This window comes from Apium graveolens, chromosome 3 (assembly GCF_009905375.1).
Source record: "Apium graveolens cultivar Ventura chromosome 3, ASM990537v1, whole genome shotgun sequence".
In the NCBI taxonomy this organism is placed as follows: Eukaryota; Viridiplantae; Streptophyta; class Magnoliopsida; order Apiales; family Apiaceae; genus Apium; species Apium graveolens.
In genome coordinates this window covers 243,269,354-243,283,682 of record NC_133649.1, presented here as the reverse complement: position 1 = coordinate 243,283,682, position 14,329 = coordinate 243,269,354, and the positions used below count along the sequence as shown (strand labels likewise).

The following is a 14,329-nucleotide window of genomic DNA, read 5'->3' as shown; positions in this document are numbered from 1 at the left end:
GAGTAGTAACTCGAATGATAAGCATCACTACACCATAGATGGCCTATCGCAATGGTTTAATCATGCGTGTTATAAAATTATGTTACCTTAGGTATGCTCATCTTAGCCTACCGCAACGTAGTATTTTTGATGTTACCATAGCCTTTATAACATGTTATTATAGCTTCAAAGTGTTACATGCGAGTAACATTTGGAAACTTATGTTATAATAGGGTGTTAATAAATAAAAAAGTAACATTTTACAAACAATTAAATATATATATATAATTATTTGACTTAAAAATTAATCAATTTTTATTATATAATTAAGTAATAATATTAATATTAGCTAAGATTGATAAAAATATATTGTTTTAAAATTTTGTAAAATGTACTAATTAATAAATGATATTTTTTTATTATTAAAAAATTTGAACACTATTTAAACTTAAAATTTTATTAAAAAATTAAAAAAAAAGTGAAATTAGCCTACATTTATTTAGGCTCTCGTTGGGCTCTCCATTAGGCGGGCTAAAATAGGCTCAAAAGTTTTGGACAAGCGGCAATTTTTTGTCAAAATTTCACACTCTCTACCTCTGAACATCTCTCTCTCACACACACACACTCTAAACATCTCTTTCTCAGGTCGCTCTCGCACACTCTCTCTCAGCTTTCAATTGTACTGAATCATCCTAAGGTACCACCTCACAGATTGATGATTAGATTAACTAGGGTATTATATTAGTAAAATCTCACAGAATCGAGTTAGGGTTTTTAATTGGAATTGGGGTCAAATCAGCTTGCGGTTCTACTTTAAGGTACTACCCCCTCTCTCTGATTTTGTGTTATTTTATATTTTCTCGATTTCGGGATTAAAAATTGTATATTATTGAGGTTTTTGTGATGTAGATTTGGAGCGGTGTTGTGTTTTTAGTATGAAGAATTGGCTTGGTTATGCGGAGGTTTGAGTTTCTTTGCGTCACTTGAACTTATGTTTGTTTTGAATGATAATGCCTTGAAGATACCTTGTGTAAGTCGTCTTTTGATTCTTTTAACAAGTGTGAAGATACATTATGTAAGTCATCTTTTGAATCTTTTAACAAGTGTGCTATAAACTTTATGACATACCTTATGTGAGGACATGCCACTGCATATTTCAGTAAATATGATGACAAGGAAATGAGCAGCGTTTAGATTATGAATTATTATAACAGTGACAGATATGTATAGTCACTGTGTGGTTCATAGTCTTGTCTAGGAAGTACTAAATCCGTAAGACATCTACCAAATTAAACTCCCCGTAAATACAAAAGATGTATTGCAGCTGACACGTTACCCATCTTTTGTTGCAAGTTTAAGTACAGGGTCGAGGGCGGTAAAGTTTTTCCCTTTACATGATCTCTTTACAGGCTTGATATTATCCAAAGACGTAATACATGGAATCCTACTATTTAAACTTATACAACTTGGGACTTAGCTTGATAGTTTATATTTGTGAGCACAAACCTATTATTTTAAACTTTTAAGTGTTTTCAGAAAGAATACCAAAGTTGAAGATGATTTTACTGCTTTATATGAATTGACGGGTGCAGATTCTACAATCTTATTATATCAATATGTACTCGTAATATAATATGTCAATTGCCCCATACTTGTCACTTACACCAACACAATCTACAAAAGTGTTGTTTGTCAACTTTGTTGTAAACTTTATTAAATTTGAAACTTTTGTTAATTTGTTTTTTTGTCAACAGTGTGACTATTACCCGTTCTCGAATAGAAGCTTCTATTCCTTGGAAGCATGGACCTACTATAGCTAGTTACGAAAAAGTGTGTTCCCTATTCTTTTAATATTGACCAAATATGTTTGTCAAATCCTGAAGTTGTGATGCTGGACAGTGAACACTTAGTGCAGTTTTGATTGAAATTGTAGTTACTGAGTCAATTATCTTTGCATTACAGGCTTTGAACTAATTTTTTGAGAATGTTGCAGAAGTGAGAGCTTAAACTGATTTATGACTATATCTTGTATTGTTTCATGTAATGTGGTCTTATATATATATATATATTTTTTTTTGGTTGCATTACAAGCTTTCTTGAAATATATTGATTTCCATCTTATCCGATGCGCTGTGATTGCGAGTCCAGGATTTACGAAGGTCTGTCACATTTTTTTCTGAATTCTTTATTTATATTATTTTGAAAAATAGGGATTTTCATATATCAAGGCATTCTGTAATAATATTGCATTTTTACAATCAGCATTTTTTTCAAACTTTCATAATAAAAAGTCGTGATTTTTTCGTAATAATGTAACATGTGTGGAATTATTTTTGCAGATTCTCTGTTGCTAAACAATACAGCAAAACTTTGTTTATTCTAGGACTAGATCAAAACTGTACTGTGTTTATGGGGACTAATAGCCAAAAAATACCAGACAGATAATTTAAGTATTTCCAGCACTACTGTTACTACTGGCCAGGGAGATATTTCAACACCACAGTCGACAGACTTCCGGGAAGTTTAAGGACACAGGCGGCAGCGAAATATTTTGATGTAGATTTTTTAGAAGTTATGAGATTCTTTCTTGCTGAATAATAGAGCAGAGTTTTATTTATTTCAAGACTAGGTCAAGACTGTACTGAAATATATGAAACTAAATCAGAGTTAAATCTCACTCTATTTTTTCTTGTCCTGAAGCATGCTTCTATATGTCAAGTAGCTAAATTTTATGATGTTTCAGGGTACTGGTGCACTAGCATTGTGATATTTCAGGGTACGTCTATCGCATCATTACCATAGGTTTTCTTGTTTATAATTTTACATGTGTCTTACTTACCGTGTTGATGCTTCTGTTATATATATGAAGTGTTTGGGATTATTGTTCAACACCAATCAATACTACGGATACACAAGGGAGGAATCTGCAGCTGACTCTGTTACTGGTAAGCTCCTTCCTTATTATAGGATGTCATTTGAAATGCCTCTGAACATCCGGTAACACAAATCTACCATATTTGTTTACTAGCTACCAATAAAAGAGAACATAAATGGTCTTACCAATAAGATAGAAAGTTTACCTAGAGAACATATGTATGTTCTCGAAATTCGAGTTTGCAATGACTGGTTCAAGACTCAGGGGAATTCATGAAAAGGCATCTAGATCATGTGCCAAATACAACACCCATTCTTGATCAGTTAATCCACGTGTCTAATTTTTTTTGCATTTTTACATATATATTTTTGAGAAGATAGGTCTGAATGTCACCTTAACTAGCTGCGGTGACAAGGTTTTCTAGTATAGAAATTGTAGGCAATCTTGGTCAGTAGAAACTTAACTTAAACTGCAAGTACACTTGAAAAGTATGTATGGTTACAGAATCTTTATCCTTCAGGATGTGGTTTGCTAGAACAGACTGTAAGTATATCAGTGGAGAATACCAACATATTGCATATATCGGTGGAATGTTGCTACTAATGAAATCTAGGATCTACATTTCTGGTGTTTGTTTATGCGCATACAAATACTGAAAGCCTACTTACTGAAAATTCAATCTTTTATATATTTAAATCTGGGTGTGTTTCATCTTTTTGTTCTAATCTAGTGCCACAATATGTGTAAATAAGGCAGGTAAATATGATCAATTAGTTTTAGTAATAATTACAGCTACCTCTCTGGTTAAACAGAACGCTGATCTCCGCAAAATTGTTTGGTCTCATCTTCTTTTGCTTTTTTGGGGACCTTTGCACGAGTACTTTAAATCCAAAACTTTGACAGGTCACAACAGGCTTTTGGCAATACAAGGGTGTTGCTATTTGCTGGATAATGAATATCCAGTTGCGTTACAGATATGTTTTTGCTTTATCTTATTTACCATATTTGTCATGATTATTTCTCTGGTGCTATACTTTAGCATAGTTTAATAAATAATTTGCTTGCTAATTAGTTTTATTTATTCTTGTATCCGCCTTTGCTATTTAAATTTCAATTTTTTTATCATAGTTTGAGTTTCTCTCTCCATGTATATGTCCCTGCTTTGCAGTTTGTATCCGACTGTATCTTTCTTCCTTTCATGTATGTCCACTCAAGTTTAAACTTTTAATAAGTGTAATATAGAGATATATGTAATGTATGTGTTTGTTTGTTTACACGATTGAGTTTTGAGTGTGAAATTGCTAAGATAATAATAATATATGTCTATTGCGGTTTGTAAGAGGATTTGCTATTTGTATGCTCGTACAAATATGTACATTTTAAATGGTACAAATATGTATATTTTGCCAAACTAAATTATAATGGTAGACTTTTTGCAGTCCATTTCAGGAATTACTACATGTAAAGACAGTCAAATTCCAGCAACATGGATGCTGGAAATTAGCTCTGCAGTGGTGGAATCTAAACTTGATGTTGACTTTGCAGAAATTTATGAAAAAATTATTGTCTAGGTATGCAGTTTTCTTTAACTACTAAATGCGGTCTCGGACAGTTCTGTTCAAACGTTTAAAGGCACCTCTTTTTCTCCACCAGGAGCAATATAAAACTCATTAAACTAAGCAATGAAGCAACAGGCTCTGAGGACTTGCATTTTCCGAACCAATTCGTAACCCTTTATAACTTGATGTAAAACTTTCTTGTGGAAGCAGTACTGGTCATACTGGAGGCATCTAGAGTACAATGTCATCCGCGTTTTAATGATAATCTGATTAAATTTTGGGTTCTGGAATCAACATTTGTTTATTTTTGTTTATTTTGTTGACTTGTATGAAAAACAGGTTTATGGTATGTTCAATTTATAAACAAATCATGTCAATTTTTTTTTAAGAAATATGTTACATTAGGTACTTCAATGTTACAAACAAATTGGTATAATATAATACAAATCATTAAAAAATTGTTATAGTGGGGAAAAATGTTAAAATGATTTTGTGGCCCACATGTGGGGCTCACATATGGGCCGCATTTTTTTTGCAAATTCTAAGTGCAAAGGTAACATATATAGTGTAATACTATAGACATAGTTTGATGTTACCTTTGCTTGCTGTTGTAACACAAATGTCAACGTTACACGAGGTCAAAAGGATGTTACCTTAGGGGTCAAAGGTAACTCGAAAAAAGCAACTTAATTTTTATGTTACCTTAGGTCTTTGCCGGGCCGTGGTAACATTTTTTTGGGCCTTTTTAACATTTTCTTGTTGTTGCTATAGGCCATCTATGGTGTAGTGCATGATTTGAACTTTGTTTGATTCAGTAGGTTAGTGGATTTTGGAGATAGCATGATATTTGATTGGATTGAGATTCTTGAGCTCATTTTGACTAAAATCAGTAGCCTAGGTATGAATCTTGAGTTTTTGATGATTTTTTGTTGGATTGGTATGATTTAGATTGGTAAAATTTGGGAATCATGTAAACATAGTCGTCGTGATGCCCGTTTTCCTATAGACTGTTTTGTGTTTATTTTTCGGAACAGAACACCCATTGTTATGAACTCACCACTGCCATGCTTAGATAGTCTATGATTTAATCTTTGTTTTGATATATGGTTCGCTTTGATCCGATTTACGGTTTAGGAAAAACGACTGTTTTAAGTAACGACGTTTCGCGAACGAACCCTTATCCCCTCGCGTAACTTTGAGACCATGTTTAAGGCCCTTAAAAGACTAATCGGATCATGAAACAACTATATAAAGTGTATTAGATAGTTGGTAAAATCTTTACAAAAGAGTCTCCTTAAAATGTTTAGCGGTTAATTTTATAAAAATAGTAGAGTCGAGGGTACGCGAGCGACCAACGTAAATCCTTAAGCGTAGAAGCGAGCGTTAGGGTATGAATGACTAAAGTCCAGTTTCATAAGCGATCGAGGATTAATTCCGGCTTATGTGTTGTTTATAGGTTACCGCATTCATCCCATACCCATTTCCACCCCAGATCGCTCTGGCAAGTTTTTTACCCGTATTACTGTTGTTGTGATATTATATACATATATATATATATGTGTGTGTGTGCGCTGCACGCATTATCTTGAGATAAGTGTATGAGTATTGTTAGAAAATCTTGTGATATATTGTTGCATGTATATTTTGGGAAGCATGTTGATATGCTATAAATATGCATATGCATGTTTTGAAATCTTGATATTTCATTATCAATATAATTGCTTATAAACTGCATGATACCTATGCTAGAAATAAGTAGTAGTTGTGAATTCCTATAGTATAGGGGACCCAAAGTAGAACATTTTTCCTAAAACCGGGAGGCGAGGTTCCTGAGCATATTTTCGACTATTTAAATAAAGATTTTACTTTCGTATAAGTATATCTTTTGTTATATATTATTCATTTCAAGTATTAGTTTCAAAACTTTTACTTTATTTATTTTTATAAAAACTATTATTTATTGGAATATTATTTAAATAATAATATTTAGATATTCTTCTAATATTTCAGAACTAATCTATTTTATTAAATCATGCTTATTCCAAACGTTTTCAAAAATATTTTCAAATCTCCAAAATGATTTAAAAAGTTACAGCGGATCCCAAAACTCGTTTTTAATTTAACATCTTCCTTTAGAAGGGGATTTAAATACTCGCTCAAAAATCTGAGGGAACCGGCTCCGTGATGTACTTTAATATTCGCAACAAGGTTGCTGTTTTGATGAAAGAGTTTTTGATTACTTGTACAACATTCGGGAAGTAAGTCCATCTAAATACATACGCATAGGCGACATACACCAGGGTACGGTCTATCAAAGTGCAAGAGCCTGGGTGACAGTGCATCAACGCGTAAGAGGCCGGGTGACGGTCCATCATAAGGTCCTAATGCGGCCAGGGTGATGACCGGCGAGGAATTCATCCATCTACTAGTAGAGAAGTGACTTGATTGATATCTTTGCCTGATCAGGAAGGTATCGGGTTTATGCCAAATCTTTCCTCCTTCCAAAATCATTGGGTATTACCACTATGTTTATACTTTTCATAACAGAGGTTTTCAAGGAGTGTATGAAAGAGATATATGTATACACTTATATATATATAGACATAATGAAGTATCTCGTAACTTCATTTCTTTTAAATGATATTTCAAAGATTGATTCTATACAAGTTTTGTCTTGTAACTTCATCTATGTGATGAACTTTTGAACTACGTATACTTTGAACAATAGTAGTTCAAGTAGTTTTCGGAAAATATATAAGTATATTGGAGTATTTTGTAACTTCATCTTTTTAAACTTAATCTAGTAAATGATTATCTTATGCATAAAAAGATTTTCAGAAAGTTATCGATAAAGATACTTTACACTATTGAATAAACTATATATATATTTTGAAAGTATATATATATATATATATATATTGAATATATTGCGACTTCGCCGCGTTAAGATATCAAACTTGTTTCATTGTTTTTCTTGATCAAGACTTTCTAAATACTATGAGAATACTCATATATTGTTAATTAATATACATGTTATTCTGGTGAGCTGTTTTGCTCACCCTTACTTCATTTCTTCATCACACAACAACAGCTAGGAGAGATGAACATGACCAAACTCCCAATTCGGGAACAGATTGGAAATATTCCGCAGCTTGTTGTAGGCATTGATGCCGCTATGGCCGAGGTAGGAGCTATCAATAGGCTAGGCTTTCAAATTTAATGTACCAGACTTATGTATATCTATGAATTATTTTAATGACAAAGAACTTCTAAATTTATTCAGAAACCCTTTTGAGGTGTAATAACTTATGAGTTGTGGATAATATGACTTGTACTATTTTTGGATTTCATCTCTGAGCCTATAACGTGTTGTGGAGTGAGTATTATTGTGGGGTCACAATATGCAGTTATTTATTTAAATAAAGTAAAGTGTTATGAATGGAAATAAAGACCGTGACCCGGATCCCCGACCCCGGATTTGGGGGTGTTACAAAACATATCAAATTGATACAAACACCAATACTTAAATTACAGAGTGAGAGACGAATAAATATACAAAATTGAAAGAAGAATAAGAGAGAGAGAGAGATTATAAATATTTGATTTGATGTGATTTGAAATCATGGTTTTTGAATGTTGATATATTGAATAGATAGTTTCATTGTTGCTGAAATAGTGGCTCTTGAGTAAAATTTGACCAGGAATTGGGTTATTTGGTTAGATAGGAGATAATTAAAGAAATTTAAATTTTAAAAATAACCTAATAATGATTAAAATGAATCAAAATTGAAGTTAATTAGATAGTCCATATACCTAGTAAAATATATGAGAAATGGGTCATGGATAAATAAGTTACCCATTAGGTAAATTAGGGAATACACTTTAAGATTATATAAATTTGAAAAAATTTATATACTTTGTTATTTTTTTAAAATTTAAGTACTTCGATTTTTAAGAAAAGAATACTATTATTATATATCAAAATAATCTTAATTAGACCATAAAATCTTCTAATGGCTAAATCATATCCTAATAATTACATGGATTCTATTTTGTACAGATTTTAGTTAAAAAATAATTGTTTTAAGCCTTTGGCATAGAAAAGGGTAGTAATTTTAAAGGTCCTGTACCCGACAATCGGGGTCAGTTAAGTCTTATATAACATACTGCTTTAAGGACGACGTCAGATTTATATTTTAAGGGCATATATTAAAAAAATTGTATTTTACGGATATTTATAGCGGAAAGAGTTTTCTTCTTTACACATAAAATATTTGAGGAATGGAAAAAATTGTTTCCGCTATAAAATGTCTACGGAACGCAAAAATAAAATGCTTGAATCTAGATTTAAGAATTCTGAAATAGTGTGTTAGATAATCCTTTTGCGACAACAGATTTGATTGTCGGAAATTAAGGGGTCATTTGATAACTACTGGATGATAGATATTATGGGCTGGTTCAAATTGGGCCTCGTAAAGATTATTTGACAACATTTTGTTTGGGCTGGACGACAAAAATTCTCTGGACGACAATTGAAAAACTGTTGGACGATGCCTTCTCAAATTTCTCGCTCAATCGTCCAGATAGCTGTTCAACTCATCGACTCCTCAGGTAACCCGCTACTATCATGTATATCAGATTGGCGGGTTTTTTAGGTTTTTTTGGCACCTGTTCTTATCTCCCTCTTCTGCTATTTAGGTATTTATAATCGCCACTCTACTAATTTCTTCTCATCCCATTATTTTCTCACCGCTTCTAGTTCTATCATGTACGAGTCTTTCTCGACCTAAATTTTTCATAGTCTTATTTTATTTGTGTTTCTTTTACATATGTTGTTATTTTTGTTTTGATAGATTTATATCTATGTTTTATTCTTGTATTGTGTTTGGAAGCTGTGTTTTTGTGAAGAATAATGGCAGTGAGTTTTACTTCTTCTTGATCTAATTTATCTGTACTTGGGTGCTAACATTGTTGTAGTTTAATGGGTTGGTTTTTGTTTTTTGTTTTACTTGTTTTATTGTTATCAAGTTTCTTGATTTGCTTGGATGTAATTCTTGTTTGTTTTGATTTTAGATGTGATTCTTATTTGCTTGGATGTTGTCTCCTCTGTTCTTGTTGGATTTTTTTTTATCCCAGCATTTAGGAACTCTAAATCACAAAGTTTAGATTGTTTCGTCTTAGATTGTTTTACATATATATTGGTGTATAGGATTCTATAGAAGTGATTCCAGACTCTGGCAAAGGGCAAAAACTAACATTTTTGTTCAAACTGTATCTTTTGGTCTCAAAATATCAAGGAATGCATATTATTTAGTGCTTTTGTTAATCTGATTATTAATGCATGCTAATACAGATTTAGTAGAGTATATTATGTAGCTTAATCCATATAATAAACTAAGCAATACTAGCGTTAATACCGGAGCATGGTGTGTTTACAAATGTTATGCCTTTGCTGTTATTAGTGGCCTATATTAGATAATTTTAAATCATGTTCCAAATTGGAAGGACTGAAGCCCGAAATAATATTTTGATCTAGCAGGGTTGCTTAGTCCTTACCATCACCCTGTCTATACATAGAGAAGTTGTGGAAAGAAAACATAATCAGAGACTAAATATATGTCAAAAAAGGAACTCAAAAGATGCTTAATGTTAATGCTAAAAGATCATGATGCCAGGTGAATGCCAGATTAAAATGTGCGGTTCTCCCCCACACTATAGAATGATACCCGGATAGATTTTGGGGATCTGGTGATAGTGTATTTTAAAAAATTTATGGCAATTAATTGTCCATTGTAGTATATGCTTAGAAAGAATGAGCAACTAAGATGCATAAAATGTTCCCAACTACAGTCTAAATGCTTTCTGCTAATGATCTCTATTTCAACCAACCCCTCCTTACACCCTTTAGGGAAGTCTGAAGAGAAGTACACGACAATGCTATCTTTCTTTTGCTCATTGTTTTTCTTTCTAATTGAAGTTCCCCTATGTTGCTAATATCTCCATACCAGAATAAACACTATAGATTTTCTCCAGGAGGCAACTCTGCAAATTTTGGTGGAGTTCCAAGTACACGTTCTATGTCAAAACAAACCTCGATATTGCGAATATTATATCCTACCACCATCAGCCAGTAAAGCAGTTTCCCAACTTCTGGTGTAGTCGTCTCTGTTACACTAGTCTGTCAAAAGATAAAAGGCCAAACATAGTCCTTCAGTTTCCATTAGTTTTAACAGGGTAGATTAACAATCATAATATTTAATGAGTAGATTTGTACATTGATATTCCATTATATAATGTAAAATTTTCATATGCATGTTAGCTAGTAAAGGCCTCTATCTTGCAAGGAGTTCAGTTCGCCAAATTAAATCTCTATTTCTACATGCTACTAGAGAATATATACATTCATTTAGAAGCTTAACAAAGTTGCATGATGCAAGTATTCGATGTTCTGAGTATGATGTGATTAATTGCAATTAATTAGTTATTTAATTTATTAATTATTATTTTTACAAAATTAACTCACATCCACATCAGGTGTACAGAATTGGAATACCCTTTCACTTTGTTTAAATGTTAGTGAACCATCTGCATATTAAACATTTGACTACTAGTAAGAGCCTGTTTATTCTTCTTGTTGAGTGTACTGTTTTTATGTGGTAGTTAAATGTCCCTACATCTACATGTTGGTCTGCATTATTTAATTACCAAGTTGGTTAATGACACTGAACCAAGTATAAGCTTCTGTGTACACATTTTATTTTAAAAAGAACTCTGCTTCTGTATTTTACGAGTATAGTATATTGCTCAATTTTAAATTAAATCAAGTTTGTAGGTATGGACAAAACTAGTGAAACCCAAACTCAAGCTAGTGAGACCCAAAATCAAGGTAGCGAAACTCAAAAAAAGAAAAAAGTATTGTGGAGATGTGAACTTATAACTAAAACTTTTCTGGCAGCATGCATTGAGGAAGTTACCGCTAGTGGTAGGCTGGGTAGTAACCTTAAACCGCATTCATGAATAAAAGTGGGAGAAATTCTTAAGAAAACCCATAACTTTGAGGTTGACGCTAGACAGATAAGAAACCAATATGATTATCTAAGATCCCGATATGTTGCTAGGTGTCGACTCAAATCCAAAACTGGGAATCATTATGATCCGACAACTAATACATTCAGCTTCACAGAAGAAGAATGGGATCAACTTAAAAAGGTAACTTTTAATTTATATTCAATCAATTTTAAAAACTACATCATAAATGAAATTTACTCTATTCTGTTGTCCACAGGGTAATAAGATCGTGGACACATTGAAAACCACATCTTTGAGTTATCCTGAACTTTGCACCCAACTTTATGATGGAACTGCTGCCACTGGAGTTAGTGGATGGGGGCCTAGCTCTAAGAAGAACAAGACTATTGATCTAAATGATGACATAGAGATTCCAATAACCGAAGAAAGTCAACCAAATACTTCGAATCCAATTGTCGAAGAAAATCCAAAGAAAAAAGCTAAAACATCACCAAAACTTACAAAAACTACAAAGTTTGAAGATGAGATGACCAATGCACTAAAATTGATGGTTCAAACTAATAGTGGACCATCACTTAAAGAATGTATAGATAAATTGAATAGTCTTGGTTGGGGAGTAACAAATTCCTTACATCGAAAGGCACTTGGGATTTTTTGTGAGAGTGCAAAGTATAGAGAACAATGGATGCTCTTTGATGTAGAGGAGAATGAGCATTGGGTTAAAATGGTGTCAACTAAATTAGGATTTGATATTTAATTTGTCATCTATATCTATTCATTTCCTACTTTTTTCTTCTTCGTATTTGATTTGGCTTAGGACTTGGTATTTCTTTAGCTTTGTTGAACTTAGAAATTGGTTTGGTTTCAAATTTTGTACTTTTCAATTATAATTTATATTTAATGGTTTTAACAAATGCTTTTTTAGTTATTATGATCTTTTATTAGTTTCTTTCTATGTATTTATAATTTGAAAGTACTTTAGAGGGTGATAATGGAAATTCAGGATCTATTACTATGCTTGATGATTATGTATTGTTATATGAGAAAACTTCGTCCAAGAACTGTGCCAAAAATAAGAGATAATAATTCAGCATTGCCCGGATTTGCTTATACATTAGAGTTGTTGGAAGGTTCTAATACTCAATGTCAAGAAATGATGCGTCTTTCTCGTGTTTCATATATTCAAATTTGTAAACACTTTAAACAACGTGGTTGGCTGGAAGGTAGTCGATATTCAACAGTTGAAGAAAAAATGGCTATATTTTTACATGTTATAAGCCATAATGATCGTTTTATAAAGGTCAAACGTAGGTTTCAACATTCTACATAAACAATACAAAAATATTTTCATGAGGTCTTGGACGGGATGATGGAGTTTGCAAAAGAAATGATAGTTCCTACACATTCCAATCAAAATTCAAATATTTCAAGGAAACGAAGGGAGCTGCTAAAAATATTTCCTGTAAGTAATGATATTCTTTTTGGATTGCATGGTCTAATTTTCTTATTAATTAGCATGTCGATGTAATATTAACATTCTTTAATATGCTTTCACATGTTTTAATTATTGTGCTACAGGGAGCAATTGGTACACTTGATGGTACACTTGTTCATGTTGTTATTCCAGTTGGCCAACAAGCTCGATATAGAGGATGAGGAAGGGGAGAGTGTTACCAAAATGTTTTAGGGATATGTGATTTTAATATGATATTCACATTTGTCTGGGCTGGATAGGAGGGAGTAGCACATGATTCAAGAATATTGACAGAGGTCTCCCTTGATCCTAATTCCAGACTTCCGGTTCCTCCACCAAGTATGTATCTCTTACTATTTTTAAACGTGAAAACTTTAATAAAGTAAAGTAAAGAATAATTTTTTCTAACTTTCTATTGCAGATGAATATTATCTTTGTGATGCAGCATATACAAACACCCGCGGTTATTTAACCTCGTACCGTAACACAAGATATTGGTTAGCAGATTTTAATCGTCAACGTGCCTTAACTAAGGATGTTAGGTCACACACACTGTAGAAGGGGGTTGAATACAGTGTTTACAACAATCAAATCGAATATAAGAACTCAAGTAACAGAACACAGATTTTATTCAACACAATAAACTCTGTTACAAAGAACTGTTCTCTCTCAGTGATGAACAAATATCATGAGAGCTGCTAGGGTTACAAAGAATAATATTTTCGATTAAGATAACACATATAGTGTAAACCCTATGTTGTGTTTATATAGACACACAATTACAAGATAATCTTCTAATTGATATCGAACATAAGTCTGTATCCTAAAACATATCAACTAGTTATCTTTTTTTCCAAGTATTATATTCTTCATAGAATTTTTCTTCATGCATATCTCTTCTTGTTTTAGTCTCGATCTTCTTTTCTTTCAATCAGCTGCCTTCCTTATCTGAAAGTCTCCTTAAGTCCTGATATTATCTCCTGATAAATATCTTCTGATAACTTAAGTTCTGATAACTTAAGTTCTGATATCTTAAGTTCTGACTTCAGTATAAGTACTGATTTCCAGTTTAGTCCTGATTTGTCCTGTTAGTTAAGATTTGAAAACTAAACACAAATCATTATTAAACATGACATCACAAATATATCTAACAATCTCCCCCAACTTGTAAATTAGCATAATATACAAGTTCAACGGATATTTGATGATGTCAAAAATATTAAGTACAAATGCATGAGAATTTGACTAGATAACTACAACTTACAGTCCTTATAGCTTTACCATCCTTAAAGTTTGATATCAGCTTCAGTCTGTATTCACTTCAGAATTTAAGCAATTGTAGATCTTTGACTTGGCTTCAATTTCTGATCTCTTTGATGTCAGGAGTTGTTCTGAGATAATTCCTTAACAGAC

At 32.4% G+C, this 14,329-nt stretch overlaps 1 protein-coding gene and 2 long non-coding RNA genes across 6 annotated transcripts; all 3 read left to right on the top strand.

The window, feature by feature from the left end:
* The first annotated feature begins 516 nt into the window (after positions 1-516).
* Positions 517-4,781, top strand: LOC141713220 (uncharacterized). Of its 4 annotated transcripts, none has more exons than XR_012571896.1 (6): positions 517-797; positions 889-1,809; positions 2,319-2,755; positions 2,849-2,924; positions 4,294-4,425; positions 4,508-4,781. It is a non-coding gene; the product is annotated as an uncharacterized LOC141713220 (long non-coding RNA). The 4 variants fall into 4 exon arrangements; XR_012571898.1 differs by adding an exon at positions 3,758-3,816 and having other exon boundaries at positions 889-2,755; XR_012571897.1 differs by adding an exon at positions 3,667-3,816 and having other exon boundaries at positions 889-2,755.
* Positions 4,782-8,992: 4,211 nt separating this feature from the next.
* On the top strand, positions 8,993-12,371 carry LOC141711016 (uncharacterized). The gene is made up of 3 exons (XM_074513480.1): positions 8,993-9,111; positions 11,532-11,622; positions 11,699-12,371. Exons 1-3 carry the CDS (start codon positions 9,041-9,043, stop codon positions 12,197-12,199), a joined length of 663 nt encoding a protein of 220 aa, XP_074369581.1. The 5' UTR covers positions 8,993-9,040; the 3' UTR covers positions 12,200-12,371.
* A 323-nt stretch (positions 12,372-12,694) lies between these two features.
* On the top strand, positions 12,695-13,417 carry LOC141711224 (uncharacterized). The gene is made up of 3 exons (XR_012571271.1): positions 12,695-12,904; positions 13,021-13,255; positions 13,338-13,417. It is a non-coding gene; the product is annotated as an uncharacterized LOC141711224 (long non-coding RNA).
* The last annotated feature ends 912 nt before the right edge of the window (positions 13,418-14,329 follow it).